We start from the raw sequence: 26,912 nt of genomic DNA on the forward strand, positions 1-26,912 counted from the left end.
TTTCTGTTTTATTACTTGTTTTACTCTATTACTCTCATTTCTAAGTTCTGCTTTATAGTTTTATTACTGTTATATTGCTTGTTACCTTGATTTTGCAGTGTGACAAGTGATCAGGTAGCCTGAACGCAAGTTACATGGCATAATCTAATTTTTCAGTGATTTTCTAATTTCTAAGTTTTGCGTTGTACTTTTATTACTGTTATATTGGTTGTGTTACCTTAATTTTGCAGTGTGACAAGTGATCAGGTAGCCTGAACGCAAGTCACACATCACATTTTTCTTGCATTGTTCAGTGATTTTGTGAGTTTTCAGTTCTGCGTTGTACTTTGATTAGTTGTATTGTTTGTGTTAGCTTGATTTTGCATTTTTCAGTGGTTTCATTGCATTTTAGGGCTCTGGCACACGGGGATATTAGTCGCCCGCGGCAAAACTCCCTGTTCGCGGGCGACTAATCTCCCCGTGTGCCAGAGCCCTTAGATTTGTGTTCCTATTCATTTACTGTTCTTGCTTATTGATCTTGGTTGTATTTACAGAACTTTGCTTGTGTTTTATTTCAATAGTAATTAGGTCATAATCACTTTTTTGTATATTCAGTGATTTTATTGCATTTTTATTTGTGTGTTGCTTTTTTTATTTGTGTGTTGCATCTACTGGCTTTTGCTTTTTTTTGCTTGTTCTGGATTGTTCCTGATTGTTCTTGGTTGTATTTTTTTTAGGGAGTTCAGGAGTTCAAGGGAGTTTAGAGGGGGGGGGTTGAAACCAAAGCTGCTTTTTTTTCTTAGCCAGATCTTACCTGTTTTTTTTTTTTTTTAGTGTCTGCCTTGCCTGTGTTGCAGTAGTTTATCTTTTTCTGGCTTCTGATCATATTCTGATTTACTTGATTTTTGTGTGACTGATTGGGAGCATTTTGGACTAGGGTGTTATATTAGTTTGAAAATATTTTGATGGCAACATGGCCAGAAAGTTGTTCTCAGTTGAAGAGGCTGCTGCAATGTGCATGGCCTCTAGCTCGGAGGAATTCAGTGACTCTGATTCCGAGTATGTGCCCCCTGGTTCAGAGAGTGACTCCTCTAATGAGGAGTCATGGTGTAGTAGGAGCACGGTTAGTGCTCTTGAGGAGCCCATGGAGGTAGAGGAGAGTATGCAAAATGAGGGAGAGGGTGATAGGGCTGATGCTGCAGCTGGAGGAGAGCCTGCGTGCCTCCTTGTAATTTTCCCCCTGAGATCCACCCTTTTACTGCGGTCGCTGGTGTTAAGGTGGACACCAGGAATTTTGAGCCTATTGATTTTTTTTCAATTATATATCACTGAGGCCATCCTACAGGATATGGTCCTCTATACAAATTTATATGCCGAGCAATACCTTACCCATAATCCCCTACCTAGGTATGCTCGAGCGCAGGCATGGCATCCCACTGACATTGCCGAAATGAAAAAGTTCTTGGGACTCATTTTAGCTATGGGTCTCATAAAAGCAAATTCTTTGGAGTCCTACTGGGATACCACTACTGTGTTGTCTATCCCTGTTTTTTCTGCCACCATGCCGAGAAACCGGTATCAGCTACTGCCCTAAGAAATGATGAGCTCCTTGCCATAAATTATTATGACACAAAAAATGTATTCATGCTCACAGCAATCCACGATGAGTCAGTAACTGTGGTACGGAGAGTTGGTAGGCCCCCTAAAACAAAACCTCTCTGTAGCAGGGAATACAGCAGGTACATGGGTGGCGTTGACAGAACTGATCAACTCCAACATTATTATAACGCCACTCGAAAAACTAAGGCCTGGTACAAAAAAGTTGGTATATACTTAATTCAAATGGCCCTTCGAAATTCATACGTTGTATATAAGGCAGCAGTACCAGGCCCCAAATTATCCTACTATAAATACCAGCTGCAGATAATCCCTGCCCTGTTGTTTAGTGGTGTAGAGGAGACCGTGCCTGAGATGCCCCCTAGTGACAGTGTGGCCCGATTGATTGGGAAGCACTTTATTGATACGCTTCCACCCACACCTGGAAAAGTGTTTGCCCAGAAAGCTTGAGTGTGCGGCAAAAGGGGTATAAGACGAGATACACGGTACTACTGCCCTAAGTGCCCTCGCAACCCCGGGTTATGTTTCAAACCATGTTTTGAAATATACCATACTCGGCTGCACTATTGAAAGGGTAATAAATTGTTGTGCACTGATGGAATTTATAATAATTATTGGCATCCCGTTTGTGCAAAATTAATATAGTAGCCTTATGGTTTATGTATTCAGGTCAGAATTTTATGTCGTGGTTAGTTTGGGTGTTTCCTTACCTAAAATGTTATGTTAGGTTATGTATAGCCAACTGAGGTGTTGCGTGACGGACTGGGCCCCTAAAAATTTGTGGCGCGTGATGATCATGATGTTTCATCTTGCCTGCGGATGATTTCATCTCCCCTGCTGATGCCACAAGGTTTTTTTTTTACTGACACCTCATAAGCTACCCTTTCAGGGCAGTTGCTATGGCTATATGTATTTCTGGGTGACATTTTAGGTTTTACTAGTGTACAGGGCAGTACTAGTGTTTCAGGGCAGTTGCTAAAGCTACATGTATTTCTGGGTGACATTTTAGGTTTTACTAGTGTACAGTATTAGGTCTCCATGGAATATTTTATTTTATTATTTTTGCACAGTTAGGGTCTTTGCAGTAGTGAAAAGAAAGTTATAGTTTGTTGGTAGATGGGAGTTTACATTTCAACACTTATGCTAATTGCAGTCTTTCTCCTTATTATGAGTAATAGTATTGTTCTGATGGCATAGCTCTTTTGGTTGGAGAGAAACTGTCGAATTCACAACTCATTAGCTCAGCTTTCAATGCAGATATTGAGGCCTTTATTTTTGGCAATATGTATTTTGTTCTTGGTGCAGGCATTCAGCTTTTTTCAAAATTGTGGTGCTATGCAACTTATGCAATAATTCATTATTTCATGTCACCTCTTTAGCCATACCCCCCAACTGTCCCGCTTTTATAACGCATCCCGCTGTTCCGGATAGTTCAATGAATGTCCCGCATTTCCGTAATAGATTACGGCACTGTGTATGGGGGGCACTGTGTATGGGGGGACATTGGGGGCACTCTGTATGGGGAAATTGGGGGCACTATGTATGGGGGGTACTGTGTATGGGGGGTACTGTGTATGGGGGCACTGTGTATGGGGGGTACTGTGTATGGGGGCTATTGGGGGCACTGTGTATGGGGGTGTGGAAATTGGGGCCACAAAAGTGGGCATGCACAAAAAATTGCTGCGCTCCGCGCACCAAATCTTTTTGTCCCTCTTTTCATTTTTCAAATGTTGAGAGGTATGCTTTAGCTAATGCCAGGGCCGGAACTAGGGGTAGGCAGAAGAGACACCTGCCTAAGGTGCAACAATTGGGGGGCGCCAGGCAGCATCCTCTCCTGCCTAACCCTAGCCTGCGCTCCCTTCTCTTGCCCCCGCCGGCTGTCATTACTCGGTGGGGGCAATTACTCCCTTTCACCACCTCCCCGCATCACCCGAAGATTTGCAGGAATACAGATGAAGTCAAAAGATGTTCAACTAAACAGATAAAGGTAAATAGAATATATTTTGGGGCTAAATTGGGCAGTTTTTTTAGTTGTTATTGCAATTTCGGGGAGAAATCTAACTTTGGATCATTTTTTTTCTTTATTTCAGGCCAAACCGCAAACTTCTACGGAGAACTGCTGAACGCGCTGCTGAATAGCTACAGGTGTGAGCTGAAATTGCTCTTATGTATTGCCCCTGTTTCGGGCTGTTTGGAGGCCGTGTCTTTAGGTGCACCCATGCATGTGGGGTATCGTTTTGTTCAGGACAAGTTGCAGATTGATATTTTAGTGGTTTTATTTCGTTGTCATGGCAATTTTGGGGAGAAATCTAACTTTGGATCATTTTTTTTCTTTATTTCGGGCCAAACCGCAAACTTCTACGGAGAACTGCGTCCACAATTCTGCATGCAGGAAAGCAAGAATGGCGCTGCTGATTAGCTACAGGTGTGCACTTTCAGAAAACATATAGTTTGTGGGGGTATTTCACAGGTAAGGGGGTGTTTAGACTGAAAAGCTGCATGGTGTGCACTAAGAGCGCAGCTCCAAACTTTCGAGCTGAAATTGCTCTTATGTATTGCCCCTGTTTTGGGCTGTTTGGAGGCCGTGTCTTTAGGTGCACCCATGCATGTGGGGTATCGTTTTGTTTAGGACAAGTTGCAGATTGATATTTTAGTGGTTTTATTTCATTGTTATGGCAATTTCGGGGAGAAATCTAACTTTGGATCATTTTTTTTCTTTATTTCAGGCCAAACCGCAAACTTCTACGGAGAACTGCGTCCACAATTCTGCATGCAGGAAAGCAAGAATGGCGCTGCTGATTAGCTACAGATGTGCACTTTCAGAAAACATATAGTTTGTGGGGGTATTTCACAAGTAAGGGGGTGGTTAGACTGAAAAACTTCAAGGTGTGCACTTAGAGCGCAGCTCCAAATTTTCCAGCTGATATTGCTCTTATGCATTGCCCCTGTTGGGGCAACAGCTGGGCTGTTTGGAGGCTGTGTCTTTAGGTGCACCCATGCATGTGGGGTATCGTTTTACATTACAGAAACACAAACATGAATCAATTTTATTGGAATTCCACGTGAAAGACCAATACAAAGTGGTGTACACGTGAGAAGTGGAACGAAAATCATACATGATTCCAAACATTTTTTACAAATAAATAACTGCAAAGTGGGGTGTGCGTAATTATTCAGCCCCCTGAGTCAATACTTTGTAGGACCACCTTTTGCTGCAATTACAGCTGCCAGTCTTTTAGGGTATGTCTCTACCAGCTTTGCACATCTAGAGACTGAAATCCTTGCCCATTCTTCTTTGCAAAACAGCTCCAGTTCAGTCAGATTAGATGGACAGCGTTTGTGAACAGCAGTTTTCAGATCTTGCCACAGATTCTCGATTGGATTTAGATCTGGACTTTGACTGGGCCATTCTAACACATGGATATGTTTTGGTTTAAACCATTCCATTGTTGCCCTGGCTTTATGTTTAGGGTCGTTGTCCTGCTGGAAGGTGAACATCCGCCCCAGTCTCAAGTCTTTTGCAGACTCCAAGAGCTTTTCTTCCAAGATTGCCCTGTATTTGGCTCCATCCATCTTCCCATCAACTCTGAGCAGCTTCCCTGTCCCTGCTGAAGAGAAGCACCCCCAGAGCATGATGCTGCCACCACCATATTTGACAGTGGGGATGGTGTGTTCAGAGTGATGTGCAGAGTTTTCCGCCACACATAGCGTTTTGCATTTTGGCCAAAAAGTTCCATTTTGGTCTCATCTGACCAGAGTACCTTCTTCCACATGTTTGCTGTGTCCCCCAAATGGCTTGTGGCAAACTGCAAACGGGACTTATTATGGTTTTCTGTTAACAATGGCTTTCTTCTTGCCACTCTTCCATAAAGGCCAACTTTGTGCAGTGCACGGCTAATAGTTGTCCTATGGACAGATTCCCCCACCTGAGCTGTAGATCTCTGCAGCTCGTCCAGAGTCACCATGGGCCTCTTGGCTGCATTTCTGATCAGCGCTCTCCTTGTTCGGCCTGTGAGTTTAGGTGGACGGCCTTGTCTTGGTAGGTTTACAGTTGTGCCATACTCCTTCCATTTCTGAATGAAATCCAAATCTTTTTGTAGCCTAAGCCTGCTTTAAATTTCTCAATAACTTTATCCCTGACCTGTCTGGTGTGTTCTTTGGACTTCATGGTGTTGTTGCTCCCAATATTCTCTTAGACAACCTCTGAGGCCGTCACAGAGCAGCTTTATTTGTACTGACATTAGATTACACACAGGTAGAGCTGGGCGGTATGACCAAAAATTTATATCACGGTATTTTTCAAAATTATATCGGTATCACGGTATTTGACGGTATATAAATAAAAAATAAATAATAAATATTGGTGGCCCCCCCCAACCAGATAATTTATATCTTCTATATTAGAGATACTTATATATAATTCACTCCCTGGATGTGCGTCCTGACAGGCAAGAAATCAGCCAGTCAGCACACATACAGAGCAGATTCCTGGATTAAAATGCATAGCGTTTTCATGTTCAAATCTGGATTCATTGTGGTTGTTAATTTAACTACATTTTTGTGAAATGAAAGTGCTATCAATGTCACTGTTCTGTACTGATCAGTGCAACAAATAACAGAACCAAAGATGGCTCGTAATTAAAACTTTAGGCAGAAAGTATGTTAAATACAATAGAGAAAAGTTGCATAAATTCACCACCAGGAGGCAATGCGCATAAATGAACTATTTATCAACCCAGCCTTCTATAACAAACACACCATCACTTAAGCCCTCCAGCGATGCGTCCTAGCGACGTCGCGTGCGCGCTGACGTCACGTACGCACGGGCGCAACCCGGATATAATTGGAGAAAAATAGCAGGAGGCGCGCATACCGGTATAGCGGTATGTTGAAAATTCATATAGTTTTTTTTTTTAAAAAACGGTATACCGGTTAAACCGGTATACCGCCCAGCACTACACACAGGTGCACTCTATTTAGTCATTAGCACTCATCAGGCAATGTCTATGGGCAACTGACTGCACTCAGACCAAAGGGGGCTGAATAATTACGCACACCCCACTTTGCAGTTTTTAATTTGTAAAAAATGTTTGGAATCATGTATGATTTTCCTTCCACTTCTCACGTGTACACCACTTTGTATTGGTCTTTCACGTGGAATTCCAATAAAATTGATTCATGTTTGTGGCTGTAATGTGACAAAATGTGGAAAAGTTCAAGGGGGCTGAATACTTTTGCAAGCCACTGTATGCCATGTTAAAATAGAGATGGCCTTTTCACTTTTTTTTCAATGTAAAATTGCACAAAATGCTGTTTTATTATTGTGGTGTCTTCTGGACAAGAAAAGTGGGTTACCAATACATATTTGGTATTGTTGGATTCAGCAGAATCGGGGCTTTTACAAACCGTAAAATTTTTGTAAGTTAATGTAATCGTTCTTGGAAAAAAAACACAAAATAAAAATACTTTATTCTTTATTTCACTTTTTTTTAACATATTTCACTCAAAAAATGTGTTAAATCTGCAGAAAAAGTACAAAATTTTATTACAATTTTCAAGCCCAATTCGTTCCAGAAAAAACGATATATAACATGCTTTATTTCATGTAGGTTTTCTTGTCAAGAAACCGAAGCAAATGTAATGAGTGCAAAATGTCTAAAAACGGCTTGGCAGTAGATGTTCACTTTTGGGACAAATCGGCTGGCAGTGAAAGGCAACGCTAAATATAATTTTTTGCCTAATAAAAGAAACCAAAATTCTAAGCAGGTTTGCAATATACATTTATTACAAGTTTGTAATGGTTTTTGAGTTATTTGTATTTATAATTGCTATTAGAAGCAGTGTTTGCCTGTCCTTTTCTATTGTCTGCCCTGATAGTTCTGACTGTTGAAACATTGTAACACAAGCCAGCAGACTGACAGACCTGCCTTGCTGGAGAAGCAAGATATTTGCAACATTGTTTAAAATGTAACAACCAGGAATTCACCAAATGCTGCTTTCAATAGCAATTACATTTACAAATAACGTTTAAACGCTACAAATTTTTAATTACTTCATATTGGAAAGTTGCTTAGAATTATGTTTTCTTTCATTAATGCAAAAAATTATTTTTGGGGTTGACATGCCCTTAAAAAGTTGCTTGTCCCCACACAAGCCTATAGAGCAGCAGCAAACAGGGTGATTTGGGTGTATCGGGTACAGGGTAGGGGCGGTGGAACGCTTATTAAAGTTAGTCATAATTAGGCCAGTATAGCTTCTGATCAAAAGTTGGCAGCTTATTAGCCTATTGAGGGCTTTCTAGATGGCCTGAATGACAAATAGCTGACTGAATGTCAACCTGATATCTAATAGGTTGATCAGAATATCCGTTAGGGTAGGATCACATCCACCTATTGATATATCTATGGACTCTGTATTTTGCACCTATTGATATATCTATGGACTCTGTATTTTGCAGTCTGATCATTGGCCCAGAAGGCAAAAAATCATATCTGTTACAAGAGTGACAAAGATCTGCTTGTTTGGTATCCAAATTGGTGATCAAATAAGCTTTATGTGTGTTTCCAGATTTACCCACACAACTGATGGACGCACATATTTTGTTGACACTCTGCACATACAGTGGCTTGCAAAAGTATTCGGCCCCCTTGAACTTTTCCACATTTTGTCACATTACAGCCACAAACATGAATCAATTTTATTGGAATTCCACGTGAAAGACCAATACAAAGTGGTGTACACGTGAGAAGTGGAACGAAAATCATACATGATTCCAAACATTTTTTTACAAATAAATAACTGCAAAGTGGGGTGTGCGTAATTATTAGCCCCCTTTGGTCTGAGTGCAGTCAGTTGCCCATAGACATTGCCTGATGAGTGCTAATGACTAAATAGAGTGCACCTGTGTGTAATCTAATGTCAGTACAAATACAGCTGCTCTGTGACGGCCTCAGAGGTTGTCTAAGGCTGATGCCACACGCGGCGTAGGGCTGATTTTTTCGGCAAGCGGAAAAACGCTTACGCTCGGGTGCAGGCACATGTAGCCGATATACGCATGAAAACACGAGAGAATGCAAAGTCTCGCGTTTTCATGCGTATATCGGCTACATGTGCCTGCACCCGAGCGTATCCCATTCATTCGGGTGCAGGCACAAGTAGCAGGCGTAGGGCTGATTTTTCGGCAAGTGTTTTTCCGCTTGCCGAAAAAATCAGCCCTACGCCGTGTGTGGCATCAGCCTAAGAGAATATTGGGAGCAACAACACCATGAAGTCCAAAGAACACACCAGACAGGTCAGGTATAAAGTTATTGAGAAATTTAAAGCAGGCTTAGGTTACAAAAAGATTTCCAAAGCCTTAAACTCCCATGGAGCACTGTTCAAGCGATAATTCAGAAATGGAAAGAGTATGGCACAACTGATAACCTACCAAGACAAGGCCGTCCACCTAAACTCACAGGCCGAACAAGGAGAGCGCTGATCAGAAATGCAGCCAAGAGGCCCATGGTGACTCTGGACGAGCTGCAGAGATCTACAGCTCAGGTGGGGGAATCTGTCCATAGGACAACTATTAGTCGTGCACTGCACAAAGTTGGCCTTTATGGAAGAGTGGCAAGAAGAAAGCCATTGTTAACAGAAAACCATAATAAGTCCCGTTTGCAGTTTGCCACAAGCCATGTGGGGGACACAGCAAACATGTGGAAGAAGGTGCTCTGGTCAGATGAGACCAAAATGGAACTTTTTGGCCAAAATGCAAAACGCTATGTGTGGCGGAAAACACTGCACATCACTCTGAACACACCATCCCCACTGTCAAATATGGTGGTGGCAGCATCATGCTCTGGGGGTGCTTCTCTTCCGCAGGGACAGTGAAGCTGGTCAGAGTTGATGGGAAGATGGATGGAGCCAAATACCGGGCAATGTTGGAAGAAAACCTCTTGGAGTCTGCAAAAGACTTGAGACTGGGGCGGAGGTTCACCTTCCAGCAGGACAACGACCCTAAACATAAAGCCAGGGCAACAATGGAATGGTTTAAAACATATCCATGTGTTAGAATGGCTCAGTCAAAGTCCAGATCGAAATCCAATCGAGAATCTGTGGCAAGATCTGAAAACTGCTATTCACAAACGCTGTCCATCTAATCTGACTGAGCTGGAGCTGTTTTGCAAAGAAGAATGGGCAAGGATTTCAGTCTGTAGATGTGCAAAGCTGGTAGAGACATACCCTAAAATACTGGCAACTGTAATTGCAGCAAAAGGTGGTTCTACAAAGTATTGACTCAGGGGGCTGAATAATTACGCACACCCCACTTTGCAGTTATTTATTTGTAAAAAATGTTTGGAATCATGTATGATTTTCGTTCCACTTCTCACGTGTACACCACTTTGTATTGGTCTTTCACGTGGAATTCCAATAAAATTGTTTGTGGCTGTAATGTGACAAAATGTGGAAAAGTTCAAGGGGGCCGAATACTTTTGCAAGCCACTGTATGTTAGGTACAATTTATGCTACACAGTCACCCTTAAAGTCAAGTTTTTGACTTTGAAATTTTGAAATAAAAATTGAATGCTTTGTTTTAACACCCTGCTAGAATTAAATAATGTATAAGATACTCAGGTGCTGAAGTATTTTGGGGGGTACTCAACCAAAATTTGCTCCAGTTCCCAGGCAGACTTTCTAAAGTAACACTGAGCCACACCACCATTTTAACTGACTTTGCCAGGTGTCCCATTCTGCTTAGGAAAGTCAGGTAAGATTGTATTGTGGCTCTGCTTTAAAAATATATAAACTATAATTTTAGGAGGTGATGGAAATTCTGCTGCTAATGCATTTTCCTTTATCCAGTCATAACAGCTGATATATACATCATTTCAGATTTGGTTGCATAACTGTTTTTTTGTGTGTGATGGTGTTTTTCTATTGCTGTTGAGAGTTTACAAACTACAAGAGATTTTATCAACAAACCAAAATAACAATGTCATGGACTGATCCATACAGCCAAGAGAATAAAAAGCATAGTAAGCTACAGTGTAGTGTTACTTTTAGTGCTTTAAGTAAAAATTACTGGACTCCACATCAAGATCTTTTAAATTCTACCCCCCCCCCCCAAGGGAATAAGACATTTCTTAATCACATATTAAACCTGCTTATCAACCAGTGCCCAACTGGTCCACCTACAAATCCTTGACCCTCTAATAGGGCTGTCCCTATCGTTACAGCTCTGGTTACATCTGCTCTCTGATTTGATTGTGTTTTTAGAAATAATTTTCATAGCAATATTTCTCTCTCAACAGACAGTCATATGTATAATACTGTATATCAAATCAATCAGCTGCTATAAGCAGGTATATATTTTTATATATATATCACCCATCTTCCCTTACTCCTATGGGATTCCATTCAGCTGTTTATTTCGACATAAGTTTACAAGAAAAATATCTAAATGTCATCACAAGAAAAAGCTTAGGACTATTTTGTTGTATGCCCTTTGCACAGTGGAAGGATTTGGCACTATGTAATGGTGTCCCCTGTTCCTGACATCTCCTTCCTAGTGCGTATACAGAGATGACGACAGTGACAGACATGCCCCTTATTAGCCTTAAGAAAGAAACAAGCGGAGGTTGATATGTAGCAAGGTTATAGCTGTGTATTCTGTTGTCAGCTGCAAAAAGAGGTGTGTTTTTACAGCCATGGCATTTAGACATGTTTTATTCCACGCCCATCTCTGTGGTTACTGCAGCACAACACTGGTATTTAATAGGCTGCACACTCAAATCCAGTGCAAAATACAGAATTATTGTGACAAAAACATGAAATTGTAAACAGCAATCTAAACAAGTATGTACACATTTAAACTGAGGGCAAAGAAGTAATTCTGGCATAGTACACATACAGTACAGCAAAAATCATATAAAAGGAAGCTTATTAAATATACCTAGAGCAAGACTGCATAATCATCATTTATTTATACAATTTCAATTAAGCCCAGCAAACTGGATACTTTTCATAGAACAATTCTAACTGCTATTGCTATATATAAAATTAAAAATGCAATATTAATGAATATTAATAATTTATATAATTAATAACCAATGTTCCCTCTCATTTCTTCTTGGCTGTGTGTGTGAGAAAATTCAACTTTTTGCACACTTTTTTAAAACCATGTGCACACTTTAAAAACATGGTGTGTACAGTACAAAATGATGTGTTTTTACATTCTTGAGAGCACAAGTTATTGTGTGCATTGGCCTCAGTAAACTCTAACTTAACTGTTATTTGAGAGAAAAACAAACTCTAAATTAGCATAAAAGTAGGATAATTTTTATTTGGGCACAATCTCCAGTTCATGTGATTTCAATATCCCAATGTGTCAGTTATATGAGCAATCCTAAAATTCTCCAGTTATGTGGAGGCTCTGCCTCTTATATTATTACTATTTTATTATTATTATTATTATTATTATTATTACAAAACAGGTATTGAAAAAGTGGCAACATATTCTGCAGAGGTGTACAATAAATATCAATAAATAGATGTATAAATGTAACTTACATATTTACATACAAAATAACCAATACAAAAAATATAAGATTTGAGCCTGAAGAGGGGTTCTTAATATCTAGAAAAGTCTGTACTTTAATTTATTTTTGCAAAGCAAAGAAAAGCTCTCAATATGTCTTAATACTACATATAAAGGTGCCCATACACTATAATATCCACTCGCTTGGCGATGTCGCCAAGCGAGCGGATCTTCACCCGATATCCCCACCCGATATCCCCACCTACGGGTGGGCAATATCGGGTAGGAAGGGACTTGAAAAAAAAATAATCCGATCGTTTGGCCCTGGGGCCAAACGATCGGATTACATTTGAGTTTATGGGGCAGTCGGTTCGGGGACCGCATCAACGAGCCGATGCGGTCCCCGATCCGACCGGATTTTCTAACCTGGCCGATCGAGATCTGGGCAATTTCAGGCCAGATATCGGTCGGCCAGGCAGCTCTGTTCTGCCCATACACGGGCCGATTAGCTGCCGAATCGGTCCAAGGGACCGATATCGGCAGCTATAGTCGGCCCGTGTATGGGCACCTTAACCCCAATAATCAAAAGAGCTCACTGTTAGGGCCATGGCCCATGCAGAGGTTAGTTGCCCGTGGTTAATCTAGGCTGCCACAGACAACTAATCTCCCTGAAATGCCTTCCCATTTGCAATAAAGTTTCCTGCATGAGAAAATCTGGTGCAAATTTGGAAAACAAAGCAACACCCATGCTTCCCACCAGTGATTCACTTTATTGTTGGAGGAAAGGCATTTGGGGAGATTAGTCGCCCACAGTAGCAAAGATTTATTTGCAGACAACTAATCTCTCCATGGGCCATGGCCCTTAAGGCCCCCATACACGGGCCGATTTTTTACTGTCAAACGACCGATTCCCGAACGATCCGATACTATCGTTAAGTTATCGTATAGTTGATGGTGTGTGAACGATCGTCGGCCCACTAATCGACCCGACATTATCGTCCCCAAAATCGATTGGCCAGGTTTAAAAATTTTAGTCGTTTAACGATAAAATCTGCCAGTTGGTGTGATTGTCAGACATTTGTCTTCGAACGATTGTTCTCTGCGCATGTCAAGATTGCCAGCAGCGGAAGTCAACGAACATAAATAAATACTGCTTCCGCCACAACATTGGATCGTACGTAGATGTACGATCATACGTATTTTACGATAATGATACGATGAAATCTTTTGCAAATTATCGTTGCCCGTGGATGGCATATCGTATGGAAACCCGATCCCCATACGATCGTTTGTCGATATAATCGTTCATCGCACAACGAGTGAAATCGCCTCGTGTATGGGGACCTTTAGAGTACTGAGTAGTGAAATCCACATTAGAAAGCAACTGCTAGAACACTGGAACTCAGGTAGATAAAATTTTACTTCTATCTAGTTCATTAAAACTTTACAAGAATTGTCACTTAAAAAAGTGATATACCCAGGAAACAAAAAGTCTAACCCCCATATGTAATAAAAAGCACTAAGTTTGCCCAGTAGCAGTAACTCAAAGCAACCAAAGAGATTTTTGTTTTTAAGTGCCTTTAATTACATAACCCCACATGGCTTGCAAAGATGGTACAGATGTAAGGGCATTTTACCAGCTTTTATTAGCACCTAAAAACATGGTGTCATTCTCTTAAAATCACCATTAACAATTATTCTTGTGCTTATATATAAACATCAGTTAAATGAATGTGCCTGATCTATTTATTTAAGCAACTGCAGAACAACTGGACCAGGCCTGACCTGATTGAACAGTTCTGGCTGTATGGACCCAGCTTTAGCTCTCTTGACCTGACTTTTAGGCTGACAACCCATGACCTGCACAATCCTTTATAGCCACTGATAAATGCTTAAATACATCTTATTTATTAGTGAATATGATAGCGTTACAGGAATACAAAATAAGAATGATTTTTTAAGATCTTTTAAGATCATGCCCACATTAATGGTGGTAGCGCAGCAAAAGCCCAAATGCTTGGTGCTCACTACTGGGATAGCAATCATTATTCATATGTTAAAGAATTATATGATGTCATTTTAAGACACACCCTTAAATCTATATGCCTCGTCCTCCCCTGTGGATAGCACATAGACCATTTAACGGCTATTTCCAACTGCAAACAAATTTCCAGGGCCGCCAGTTGGACAGCACTGCCCTAAATCAATAGCTCCTGCTACAGGCAACATTAACAAAGAATTTTATAAATATGTAACATTTTGGTTTAGAATCCCTTTCAGGCAAGAGATGGTGTTTTAATCACCATGGTTCCTCTTAAGAGGATACAATGTGTGACATTAGCCTTAAGCTTGGGAAGTTTGGCTGATTTCAGCAATACTGCCCAACCTTCTTGTCATTTAAGACCAATAATCCTTCAACCCTAGTGGAGAGTTGCTGAAAGGAAGGAGAGGAGACACACCACTTTGGTTTTTCTTAAATACCTGCTGTTAAGATTTTTTCGAAGTTATTGCAAACATAACAAGGCTAATTGTCCATGCATGAGTGTATTTTTCTTCATTCAGTATCCATCCATTCAGCCCAGGGGCTAACTGGTCATGTACAGGTCGAATTTACAGTTAACATTTACTGTTGCTTAGGTGAGCTGCTCTAAATGGAATAATAAAAATAAGGGGCAGAAAAATTTCAGATTCAACATCCCTAAGGGCAATAATAAATTGTTTTGTAACCCATGTTGAAGAGGGGGCCACAAAATGCCATTTGCTGTTGCTGGTAATATAAATTGCTATGGTTAAATTATTCAAAATGCAAATGATTACATGACTTGAATACTTAACATGGTGTGATTTACATTGCCAGCATCTCAGCTGTTTTGTCACCAATGCTTTAATGGGGGTGACAAAGTGGCCTGCGTATTATTGGCCTAAAGCACCTATTTTTAATTGTTGCAGTATGCTATTTATTTACCTTTTTGCCTCACCTGCTGAGATAAAATAACTACAGAAGTCTTTGCTACAGTATTACAAATAAAAGAACTAAGTCTTGTGGTGTTATATGACATAAGGCTACACAGATATGTTTCCATAATAGCTGCCCTTCACAGTATTTCTAAAATTCAGCTGGTATTTGCAGTGTATTTCTCACTTAAAGTCCGAATGGGTGTATCAAATGGTGGGATCATATTTCTTGTCATACAGGCTGTGTCCAGCTACGTGGAATCTTACCCTCTGTAAATTATGCAACATGAGACCGTGCTGTACATTCTTGTAACAAAAAGAGTAGTGAGGTGCAATGGGATACTCCTGGTACCTTCCAACCAGTAACATATGCCAAAAAAATCAAGAGAGATCACTTGCAAATCAATAACTGATTTGATGGAATGTTTATTCCATGTTATTCCTTGAAATCCATATTTTCACATTTTATAATAGAATATTTGTTTTCTTTTATTGCCTCAGTTACAGGTGATTGGACAGGGCTTGACTTGGCTATATATGCACTGATATAATCATACAAAACAAAGGTCTGTATGATTTTCATACTGTGTGTGGGCTATGAATTTTTGTCTCAACCATGGCGATCTGTGCATATTTTGCCTATCTGACAATATCCTTGGGTGAGCTACAATGTATTTAGTTATTACTCCACCCTCCAGCCCTACTGCCCTCATGGGAGTCAGATGTAAATGATGACATAATCTCCGTACAACACTGCAGAATATGTAGCCACTATATAAATAAAGAAGATTAACAAAGTTTTTAGCAGCAGTCCTCCTTCATTTACCATTCTCCCCTATTAAAATAAAAAAATTAAATGCATAATAGAAAAACTAATATTTCAGAATTTAGACAGAAGAAATTATCATTTTAGGATAGGCTTGTGTACATAACATATTGAAGGTTAATATACAAGTAAATATGTCCTTTAATGTATATTGGACAGTTTCTTAAAGGAGAAGAAAAGGCTACGTCACTTGGGGGTGCCAAAGTGTTAGGCACCCCCAAGTGACTTTAATCGCTTACCTTTTACCCAGGTACCCCGGGCTGGTGCAGTTTTCTCCTAACAGGAGTACCAGCCCGGGGTACCTGCAGCGAGCGGCTCCTCTTCCTGCTTCTGGCTTTGCGTGCGCAGTAGAGTGAAAAGCCGAACTTTAACAACAAAAAGTCAGCTTTTTCACTCTACTGCTCATGCGCCAGCTCAGGGATTCTCAAGACAGAATAAATAAGGAAGAGGAAATACTTGCTGCAGCTACCCTGGGCTGGTGCGGTTTTCTCCTAACAGGAGCACCAGCCCAGGGTAAAAGGTAAGCGATTAAAGTCACTTGGGGGTGCCTAACATTTTGGCAGCTTTTCCTTCTCCTTTAACTCTTTTACTGCCAAGCACATATGGCATACGTGCTGGCAGTAAAAGGCCTTAAACGCCAACGACGTGTCCCATACGTCGTTGGCGTTTAAGGTCTTCTCTCTGCAACTTTGGTATATCTATGCATATTGGGCATCAAACTGTTCAGTAGACCTCTGGTGTTCCTATTTGGGGTGACTTGCCTTTGTACGCAAGAAATTGTGTGAGATAAATGTGGCAAATTGCAACATTTTTAGGCGATTTTCTGAAATGTCATCAAAACCAATAACTATAGGAAAGCTCTGCAGATTGGTACTTTGGTGTAGAAAGGACTCTTTACCCTTGTTGGATTTGTCAGAATGTGTACTTTCCAAAAATATATGGTTTTGTGGGGGTCACTGTATAGTTAGGGGAAGTTTTGGCATATAATACACTTACAGGGGGCTTTGTGTGCAAAAGCTGAGCTGGCAGGTGAGAAATCCTTATGCGCTATTTTCATTTTGGGTTCAGTACATACCGCAGACTTTGGTATATCTATGCATATTGGGCATCAAACTGTTCAGTAGACCATAGGTGTTCCTATTTGGGGTGATTTGTCTTTATCTGATCTTTATCAAGAAATTGTGAGAGATAAATGCGGCAAATTGCAACATTTTTATGCGATTTTCGAAATGTCATATAAATCTGCAAACTTAGGAAAGCTTTACAGCTTGGTACTTTGAAGCAAGAAGAAATGTTTACCCATCATAGATTCGGGGGGATGTGTACTTTCCAAAAATATATGGCTTTCTGGGGTGAGCATACTTTTTTGTAGCATTATCCCACATAAAGGATGTAAATGTGTTGATTTTGCAGGAGCTGAAATGATAGATCATATGGGGGTATGTTCCCATTGGGGCCCCTACATGTGTGGCATGTTTACTTAGGTAAACCTATACATATTGGGCATCAAACTGTTTAGTGGACCCCTGGCGTTCATATTTAGGGTGTTTTATCTTGGTACCTAATGCTATGTGGGAGATAAGATGCTGCAAAGTGGAAGCTTTGAGGGGATTTTTGGAAATGTCATCAAAATTGCTAACTTTAGAAAAGCTGTGTGGCTTGGTACTTTGGAGTAGAAAGACATGGGTACCCATTTTAGATTCGGGGGAATGTGTACTTTCCAAAAATATATCACTTTCTGGGGTGGGCGTACTTTTTACTAGCTTTATCCCACATATAATGATGTAAATGAGTTGATTTTGCAGGAGCTGAAATGATAGAAATGACAGTACATATGGGGTATGTTCACATTGTGGCCCCTACATGCCGCATACTTAGGGAAACGTATACATATTGGGCATCAAACTGTTCAGTGGACCCCTGGCATTCATATTTATGGTGTTTTATTTGGTTACTTTATGACCTGTAGGAGATAAGATACTATAGACTGGAAGCTTTGAAGCGATTTTTAAAAAAAATCACAAATTTTGATAAAAACCAATAACTTTAGGAAAGCATTGCGACTTGATAGTTTGGAGTAGACAGACAGTTGTGCCTATTCTGTATTCCCCAGAATCTTTTCTTTCCAAAAATGTACAATTTTCTGGGATAAACCTTCTGTTAGTGGAATATTTGGCCTTGAAATCTAAAGTATGCAGCTTTCTGGAGCAGTGCTTTGGAAATTTGGTAGTGTACTGCTGGGAGTTTTTGACCTACACAAGTGAGAAATCTCCATAAAACTATATATATTTGGTATTGGCACGTTCAGGAGACATGGGACTTTCCAAATCAGTTGTACATTCGTGCATAAAATAATTTTTGTTTCTAGTATATGTGATTATATTATGGAAAATTTGATTTTTTTGGCATTTTTAGACATTTAGAAGCCTATATCTTGTTACAGAATTGGAATTACACAAAAATTCTACCATATTTTGAAAGCTTAGGTTGTTCTGAAAAAAACGATATATTGTTTTCCTGGGTAAATTAAAAGTCCGCCCGAGGAAAGGCCCCTAAAGTGAAACAGTGCAAAATGTTCAAAAACTGTCTGGCAATACAAGTTCCGCTTTGACCAAAACAGCTGGCAGTAAAAGGGTTAAATTGTAATTCCTTTTATTATGCAACGATCAATAAAATTATCAACACAAGTTAGGTTGAAAAAAAGACATGTCCATCAACATTTTATGCTTATATATAACCTGCCTAACTGCTAGTTGATCTAGAAGAAGGCAAAAATCCCTTCTGAAGCCTCTCTAATTTGCCAGAGGAGGATAAAATTCCTTCCTGACTCCAAAATGGCAATCGGATGAGTCCTGAATCAACTTGTACTATGAGCTATCTTCCATAATCCTGTATTCCATCAGTTACTAAAAAAAATCCAACCCCTTCTTGAAAGTATCTAATGTCAGCCAGCACGACTGATTCAGGGAGAGAATTCCACAACTTCACAGCTCTCATTGTTAAAATCCCTTTCTGAATATTCCGACGGAACCTCCTTTTTTGTAATTGGAATGGGTGCCTTTGTGTCTGCTGGAAGGACCCACTGGTAAATAAAGCATTAGAGAGATTAATATGTGATCCCCTTATATATTTAAATATAGTTATCATATCACCCCTTAATGCAATGCACTAAACCATTTAAAATAGAAGTAATTTTACTTTAATACCTTTGGGTTCAAATATGCCCATAACTGCTTGATAACTGTGCTTTACACACCCCTTTCGCAAGCTTCAGCTCCCAGTCCTGATCTGCTTCAGTAACAGAGCAGCATCTACTTAAAGGAACAGTAACACCAAAAAATAAAAGAGCTTTAAAGTAATAAAAATATAATGCACTGTTGCTCTGCACTGGTAAAACTGGTGTGTTTGCTACAGTAACACTACTATAATTTATATAATAAGCTGCTGTGTAGCCACGGGGGCAGCCATTCAAGCTGGAAAAAAGGAGAAAAGGCACAGGTTACATAGCAGATAACAGATAAGCTCTGTCGAATACAATAGTGTTTTATCTGTTATCTGCTATTGCCTGTGCCTTTTCTCCTTTGAATGGCTGCCCCCATGGCTACACAGCAGCTTATTTATATAAATTATAGTAGACTCTCTGAAGTAAACACACAACTTTTACCAGTGCAGGGCAGCAGCACATTATATTTTAGTTAGTTTTATACACTTTAATTTGTTGGTGTTACTGTTCCTTTAAAGTGCAGCAAATATGCATAGGGTGGGCGGTGCTGTTTATGATGTCACAGGCAGTCTGTTCCTGCAAAAGTGTTCTGTCCCGCCCTGCATTCCTCCCTGCCTGCTCAGCTAATGCCCCTCCTTTCCTCTACCTGCGATGACGGTTCCTTTTTCTGGGCTCTGATTGTTACCACTCTCCCTCTGATCTCCCCCTTTAAGGTGGCCACACACATGGCGATCTGACGATCCCCCCCCCCTCTGCTGTGCCCTGCTATTAACTGAAAAAGGTAAAACAAACTATTATGATTGAAAAAAAACAATCTTCCACTTTGTGGCCACACTCCCAAATAACATGTCAATTTTATTCTACTGTGCCACAGATTTTTGGTATTCCACGTGCGCTCCAATACCACTGCAGCTTTCCAACACCCCCTCCATGCTCAGTCTTCCATGTAGTGCTTCCATCTCTCTTCAGTGTTTATACCTCCTCCCTACACATTCAGTGATGTAATCCTCCCTTCAAACACTTTTTCTTTTTAGTTTTCTAATAGACCTCCTTCAGAGCTGTCAACCTGACAGCTACCGTAACCTAGGGGAACTGTGGCGCGCATAATTGTAGATGAAACCCAGCTGAAACCAAAAAATTCCACCTGTGCAAATGCATCAAATTATGTCACCAAATGCTTACAGTGCATGTACACCCTTAATTCACCACATGACTTTGTGAGACTTCGGAAAAATCGGCAGAATATCTGCTCCAGCTTTATAAAATGCATGCGCCTGCACGGTCAACAGTGTGCAAAGCTTTTCTTTAAAGATTCGGCGCAGCAACAAGAACATATCAACCAATCATCAGCGTTACTGACGCGACTGTCTCTACTATCAAATCACATACAATGTGTCCTTTCGACCAATCAGAAAAAAAAGATAGTTTGGGCGGCCTTTTCAAAATGAAAATGACAGCGGGCGGGACAGGAAGGAGCTCAAAGTCATATGACTGAGAAAGAAAAATCTATGTATTCCTCCGCCTTCCCTATTTTGCGCGTTTACCCTTGCTTTGATTTGTTTCAAACTCTGCTTTGACTTATAATACATCCTTGACTATTTTCTTTAATAAGGGCATTATTTGAGTATACAATGCAAGGATCTCTGTGATGTCGATATGGACTTATTTTCCTCACGGTACTTAAATCCTTTTGTTGTTCTTTGTTCGAAGATTCCTCCGCCCAGTGACGTCTGAGACTTCAGGGCGTGGAAGTTGTATGGGAAACAAAAACAAGGAGCAGTTTGGTGTGTCAAGTTATCCAGTAGCTTTCTGCTCGTTCTGTGAGTGTATTATGCAGATTGTAAACAGGGATACCTGTTGGTGACTTACGAAGAAACCTGCCGTCTATAATATCGTCAGTTATACCGTCGCTGATCGTCAAGATCTATGCTCTGATAGCTGGCAATCTCAGTTAGAGGTTCGTCATGTCCTGGAAGTGAACCATCTCGGACGTCTGCATTGTATGTCACCTGGAGGATATTAGGGTGAGCCTGACTGGGTGTATCGCGCTGGGGCTTGGATAGATTTTCTGTGAAAGGATGTCTGTCTGGCGCCACTCCCATCATGCTCTGTCAAATGATGTTTAGCGTACTGCGGATTTCTAAGTAATGGGCAGCAAGAGGTGTATTGCCGTTTTACATGTCTGTCTGACTTGTTGGTTTTTTAGAAGTGATGTCATTAATCTGGATTTTTCAGGATTTTCATAACTGTGGTTCAGTGAATACTGTATTCCAACCCAGTATTTATCCGAAGAGGCTGGTAGTTGTAGTTCGTAAGAGTGACAGAATCATCACCTTATGCCTCACAGACACTTGTATTAGGTTAAAGAATGTATTTGCCGAATAAAATAAACGGTCGGGTAAAGTGGGAGTGGAACTAACGGGGGAGGGGGGCGCGCTGGGTGGCTGTGACTTGTTTTTGTTTTGTCAGCTGAGTTTGTGTTGAAAAGATTTGCGCCAACCCCCTTTCTAGCCCTTGGGGGGGCTTTCTTGGGTTGTTTGTGTGGACGTGACCGGTGACAAACTCAGCTGGAGAGTATAATTGGTCCTTAATAGTTTCGCCTTGTGGGGGTGGAGCCAGGCAGATGGCACCACCCCACACCAAGTGATTTGCCTGTTTGCACAAAACAGCTCCACTTATTCTTTACGTCCCCTAGAAATCTTTTGTATTTTCTCTCATTCAGATAAATATGAAGATTTGGTAGCTATGGATCATACAAGCAACGAGGCATTTAAACTCCTAAAGCAACTGAATTTACACCTGGAACTGGAGTCCAAATATCAGCCCAGGGAGAAGGGCTTGATCCTCATTGAGTCCACAGCAGAGGTAAGAGATTTCACCAGCGTTGGGGATGGGCTGTTTGTTATAGGTAACCATGTATTTAAAGGAAAGGAATTGAATTCTTGTGTGATGTTTATATTTTCTCCACAGTTTATATATTGATTAGGCTTCCATTACTTTACTATAATAAGTGACCTTAAAGTGGTGGATATACACAAACCAACCAAACATATCTTACTTGTTCTTTAAATGAAAGCATTTAAACATGATTGTTTATTCAGTGAAGAATTATGATGTGCTAACTCAACTGCCTAATTTCCGTACCAGCCCACAAAAGTTAACTCATCCACTGCACATAATTACAAGTAATTTGTGTATTTATTTTGTATGTGCAATAGGATTGGTTGTTGGTTTTTTTTTTTTTGTTTTTAGTACATACTAGCAGTTAGGCAGGTTATATATAGGCATTATGGTGTAACTTGATGGATGCATTTTTTTTTTTTTTTTTTTTTTTTTTTTAACCTAACTTACTGTGTTACTATGATTAAAATGGAGTCTACACAAAAAAAACGCATGCGTCCATCAAGTTACTCCATAATGCCTATATATAACCTGCCTAACTGCTAGTTGATCCAGAGGAAGGCAGAAGAAAAACCCCATCTGAAGCCTCTCTAATTTGCCGCAGAGAGGGAAAAAATCATTCCTGACTCCAAGATGGACCAGTCCCTGGATCAACTTGTACTAAAACTATCTCCCATAACCCTGTATTCCCTCACTTGCTAAAAAGCCATCCAACCCCTTCTTAAAGCTATATAAAGTATCAAGCCAGGGAGGGAATTCTACAACTTCACAGCTCTCACAGTAAAAAATCTAAAAATTCTAAACGGAATGGGTGCCCTGGTGTCAGTTGGAAGGACCTACAGTACTGTTAAATGAAGCATTAGAGAGGTTATTATATGATCCCCTTATATATATTTATACATAGTTATCATGTCACCTCTTAAGCTCCTCTTCTCCAGTGTAAACAAACCCAAGTTGGCCATTCTTTCTTCATAACTGAGACTTTCCATACCCTTTACTAGCTTATTTGCCCTTTGGACCCTCTCTAATTCAATAATATCTCATTTGAGCACTGGAGACCAAAACTGGACAGCATATTCTAGATGGGGCCTTACCAGCACTCTGTAAAGAGGAAGAATAACACCCTCCTCCTGTGAATCTATGCCCCTTTTAATGCAGTTTATTTACCCTAGCAGCTGCTGCCTGGCATTGCTTGCTAAAGCCAAGTTTATTATTCACAAGGACTCCAAAGTCCTTCTCCATTTTGGATTTGCCTAGTGCAAATCCACTATTGAGAGAACTGAAGGTATGCCTGCATCTTGATATTAACTCTTTATTAGCCTTTCCTTCTCCTTTAATATGACTATATTAAAGGAGAAGGAAAGGCTAATAAAGAGTTAATATCAAGATGCAGGCATACCTTCAGTTCTCTCAATAGTGCCCTTAAGTCTACCCATATTTCTCCTGTTCAGATGATCAGAAGTTTCATAGGAAAAAAAAAGCTGAGCTCTGTAAAGACAATTCCCATAATGCCACACTCCTGCGCCAAAACCAAGACATGCCAAGTTTGAAAGACTTTGAGGAAGTTTCCTGCTGAATGGCTCAGATCACACATTCCTAAGGGGGTAGGGAGTTTTTAGCATTCTTGAGGGAGGGGGAGCAGGAGATGGGGGAGAGAGAAAAGAGCTGGGCAGACTCTGGCACAGGAAAACAAAGAGACAAGAAATCCTGTTTCTTTTGAAAGAGAACTCAGTGCAGTGTTTCTGTGAGTGCTTATGACTGGATTTAGATCAAGATCTGATAAAGCTTACTTCGTTTTTACCTTTCCTTCTCCTTTAAGTGTATAAGTGGCTTGCATATTTTTACATCCCAGGTGCATGGCCTTACATTTATCCACATTAAATCTCATCTGCCACTTAGCCGCCCAGATTGCCAGTTGGTCAGGATCCTGCTGCAAGGATGCCACATCCTAGAAATGACTGGACTGCAGAGTTTTGTGTCATCTGCAAACACTGATACATAACTTATAATACCCTCCCCCAAGTCATTTATGAACAAGTTAAACAAAAGTGGACCCAGTACAGAACCCTGAGGGACCCCACTAATAACCTTACTCCAAGTAGAGAATGTACCATTTACAACCACCCTCTGTATCCGATCCTGTAGTCAGTTTCCTACCCCCTTGCTAACGACTTTACTAAGACCAGTAGACTTTAGTTTAAAAACAGTCATGTGGCGAACGGTATCAAATGCTTTGGCAAAGTCCAAATTGATCACATCTTCTCCACCCCCACTGCCCAGCTTCTTACTAACCACATCATAAAAGGCAATTAAATTGGTCGGACAAGATTTGGCCTTCATAATGCCATGCCGATTAATGTCAATATCCAGGACATAATTTTGTATGTGATCCCTTAACAAGCCTTCAAAAAACTTACCCACCACGGATGTCAAGCTTATTGGCCTATAATTGCCAGGCTGAGATCTTACTCCGTTTTTAAATATAGGAATGACATTCCTTCTTACAATCCCTAGGTACCATACCTGATGAAAGCGAGTCTGAGAATATCAGAAACAGAGGCCACAGTAAAACCGACCCTAGCTCTCTCAATACCCGAGGGTGTATTCCATCTGGCCCAGATGCCTTGTTCACATTAATTTTGTGTAAACCTTATCCATATCCAGCACCATATCCTGTGTCAACCACTGACTAGTTAGAGCTGAGGCAACAGTGCAGCTAGTGGGTGGGCCTTGGCTCTGGCTCCTCTACTGTATACACCGAAGAAAAGAACTAGTTTAGCACATTTGCCTTTTTATATCTGCTGTAACAATATTGTTACTATAAGTCAATGGGGCTACACTCTCAACCTGCATCTTTTTATTATTAATATACTTTTTGGGGTTACATTTAGCCTCATTTTCTACCTTTGCCTTCCGGATCGCTGTTTTACAACACTTGTTATAGTGTTCATTAAACGCAGCTTCTGTCCCCTTTGACTTATATGTCTTAAAATTTTCCTTTTTTTCCCCTATTAACTTCTTTACCTCAGAATTAAGCCACATAGGGTGATTCTTAACACTTCTACATTTACTTATTAATGGAAGAAATTGAGAACAGTAATGATTTTATATCATTTTAAATGACAACCATTTCTGCTCTGTAATTTTAGCAGAAAACATAATGCCTCAGTCTATGCTTTGAAGCACTGCCCTTAAAGGGGAAGGAAAGGCAAAGTCACTTGGGGGTGCCAAAATGTTAAGCACCCCCAAGTGACTTTAACCGCTTACCTTGTACCCCGGGCTGGTGCCCCTGTTCGGAGAAAATAGCACCAGCCCGGGGTACCTGGAGCGCAGCACTTCCTCCTTCCGCCTTCCACTTCCTAAACTGCCGGTGGCCGGGCATGCACAGTAGAGCGAAAAAGCCGACTTAAATGTTTAAGTTCGGCTTTTCACTCTACTGCGCATGCGCGCGCAGCGGAGCCGGAAGGAGGAAGCGCCGGCAGCTACCCCGGGCTGGTGCTGTTTTCTCCTGACAGCGGCACCAGCCCGGGGTAAAAGGTAGGCGGTTAAAGTCACTTGGGGGTGCCTAACATTTTGGCACCCCCAAGTGACTTTACCTTTCTTTTTCCTTTAAGGAGCTAAACATCAAATGAAATAACATTATGGTCACTATTACCCAGGGGTTCAACCACTTGCATATTTGCTATATGTTTAGGGTCATTAGAGATCACTAGATCCAATATAGCATGGTTCCTGGTTGGGTCCTCAACAACCTGTGACATAAAGTTGTCATGCAAAATTAACATTTCAAACATTAATTTTTCTTGTGTAGAATGATAATTCTATCTGTCCGAGGTTGAGGAATGCAAAAGTTGAAGACCTATGGAGTCTGACAAACTTTTTTGGTCTGGGTATGGAAACATTTGTGTTGGCTGTTAACATCTTGGACAGATTCTTGGCAATCATGAAGGTAAGGCAGATGTGTTTCAGCTAGAGAATTTAGAAACATTATTCTCCCTAATGAAATCACCACATAATATTGTATAATTTTGTTTATGGTTATCGTTTTGGGTGAGAAACCATTAGGGCATATAAATTAATTACTTGTGCCAAAGAGTACAGTAAACGGCTTTATACCAGAGGCCAGTTAAACACAGTCGCATAACTTATAGGAAAATAATGTACAGTAGAATAAAGGTTTGTCGGCCATTTGGGATGGCACAGGTGTTCTCATGTGCCAAACATTACCTCTCTACACATATGCCTTTAAGTTATATATTTGCCATGGGTGCGCTTTTTCTCTCTGTCTTGGTATGATTTATTTGTCTGTGAAAAACTGAAGTCCTAGTGGTTATAGCTAGATTGCATATTTCTCTTGAAGTTTATTGATCATCTTCAGACACAATCCATAATATTAGTAGCAACTGAATGAATGAATATATATATAACTGTAACTTATGTAATTATGTAATTTATTCTATCCTATTTATGTAATTTATTCTATCCTATTTTGCAGGTGAAACCAAAGCATTTGTCTTGCATTGGAGTCTGTTGCTTTCAGTTGGCAGCCAAAGTAGTGGAGGAAGACTGCAATATTCCATCTGTTCATGATGTGATCCGTATTAGCCAGTGTAAATGCACGGTGTCAGACATGAACCGCATGGAAAAGATAATTTCGGAAAAATTGCACTTTGAATTTAAAGCTACAACTGCCTTAACGTTTTTGCACTTGTATCACACAGTAGTCCTCTGCCATTCTTCTAAAAGGTGTGTTTGTGTTGATTTTTTTCTTAGATTTAACTGGTTTAATTTAACAAATCATCAAAGGCAAAGCATGATCAGATATTTTGTGTGATGGAAATTTACTAAACTAAACCCTAGCACCCCTGTCCCCAAGCTCCCTCCCTGTAGCATCT

At 40.4% G+C, this 26,912-nt stretch overlaps 1 protein-coding gene across 6 annotated transcripts in view; it reads left to right on the top strand.

Moving 5' to 3' along the window:
* The first annotated feature begins 18,954 nt into the window (after positions 1-18,954).
* ccng2 (cyclin G2) overlaps positions 18,955-26,912 on the top strand; it is a 28,615-nt gene continuing 20,657 nt past the window's right edge. For 3 of the 6 annotated variants that reach the window (XM_031899950.1, XM_031899942.1, XM_031899949.1), the window contains exons 1-4: positions 20,863-21,140; positions 21,839-21,981; positions 25,829-25,966; positions 26,513-26,763. In XM_031899950.1, the coding sequence (XP_031755810.1) occupies positions 21,862-21,981; positions 25,829-25,966; positions 26,513-26,763 (509 nt within the window). In that variant the 5' untranslated portion in view covers positions 20,863-21,140; positions 21,839-21,861. 6 annotated transcript variants of the gene reach the window in all.

The sequence above is a fragment of the Xenopus tropicalis genome, chromosome 1 (assembly GCF_000004195.4).
Source record: "Xenopus tropicalis strain Nigerian chromosome 1, UCB_Xtro_10.0, whole genome shotgun sequence".
Taxonomy (NCBI): Eukaryota; Metazoa; Chordata; class Amphibia; order Anura; family Pipidae; genus Xenopus; species Xenopus tropicalis.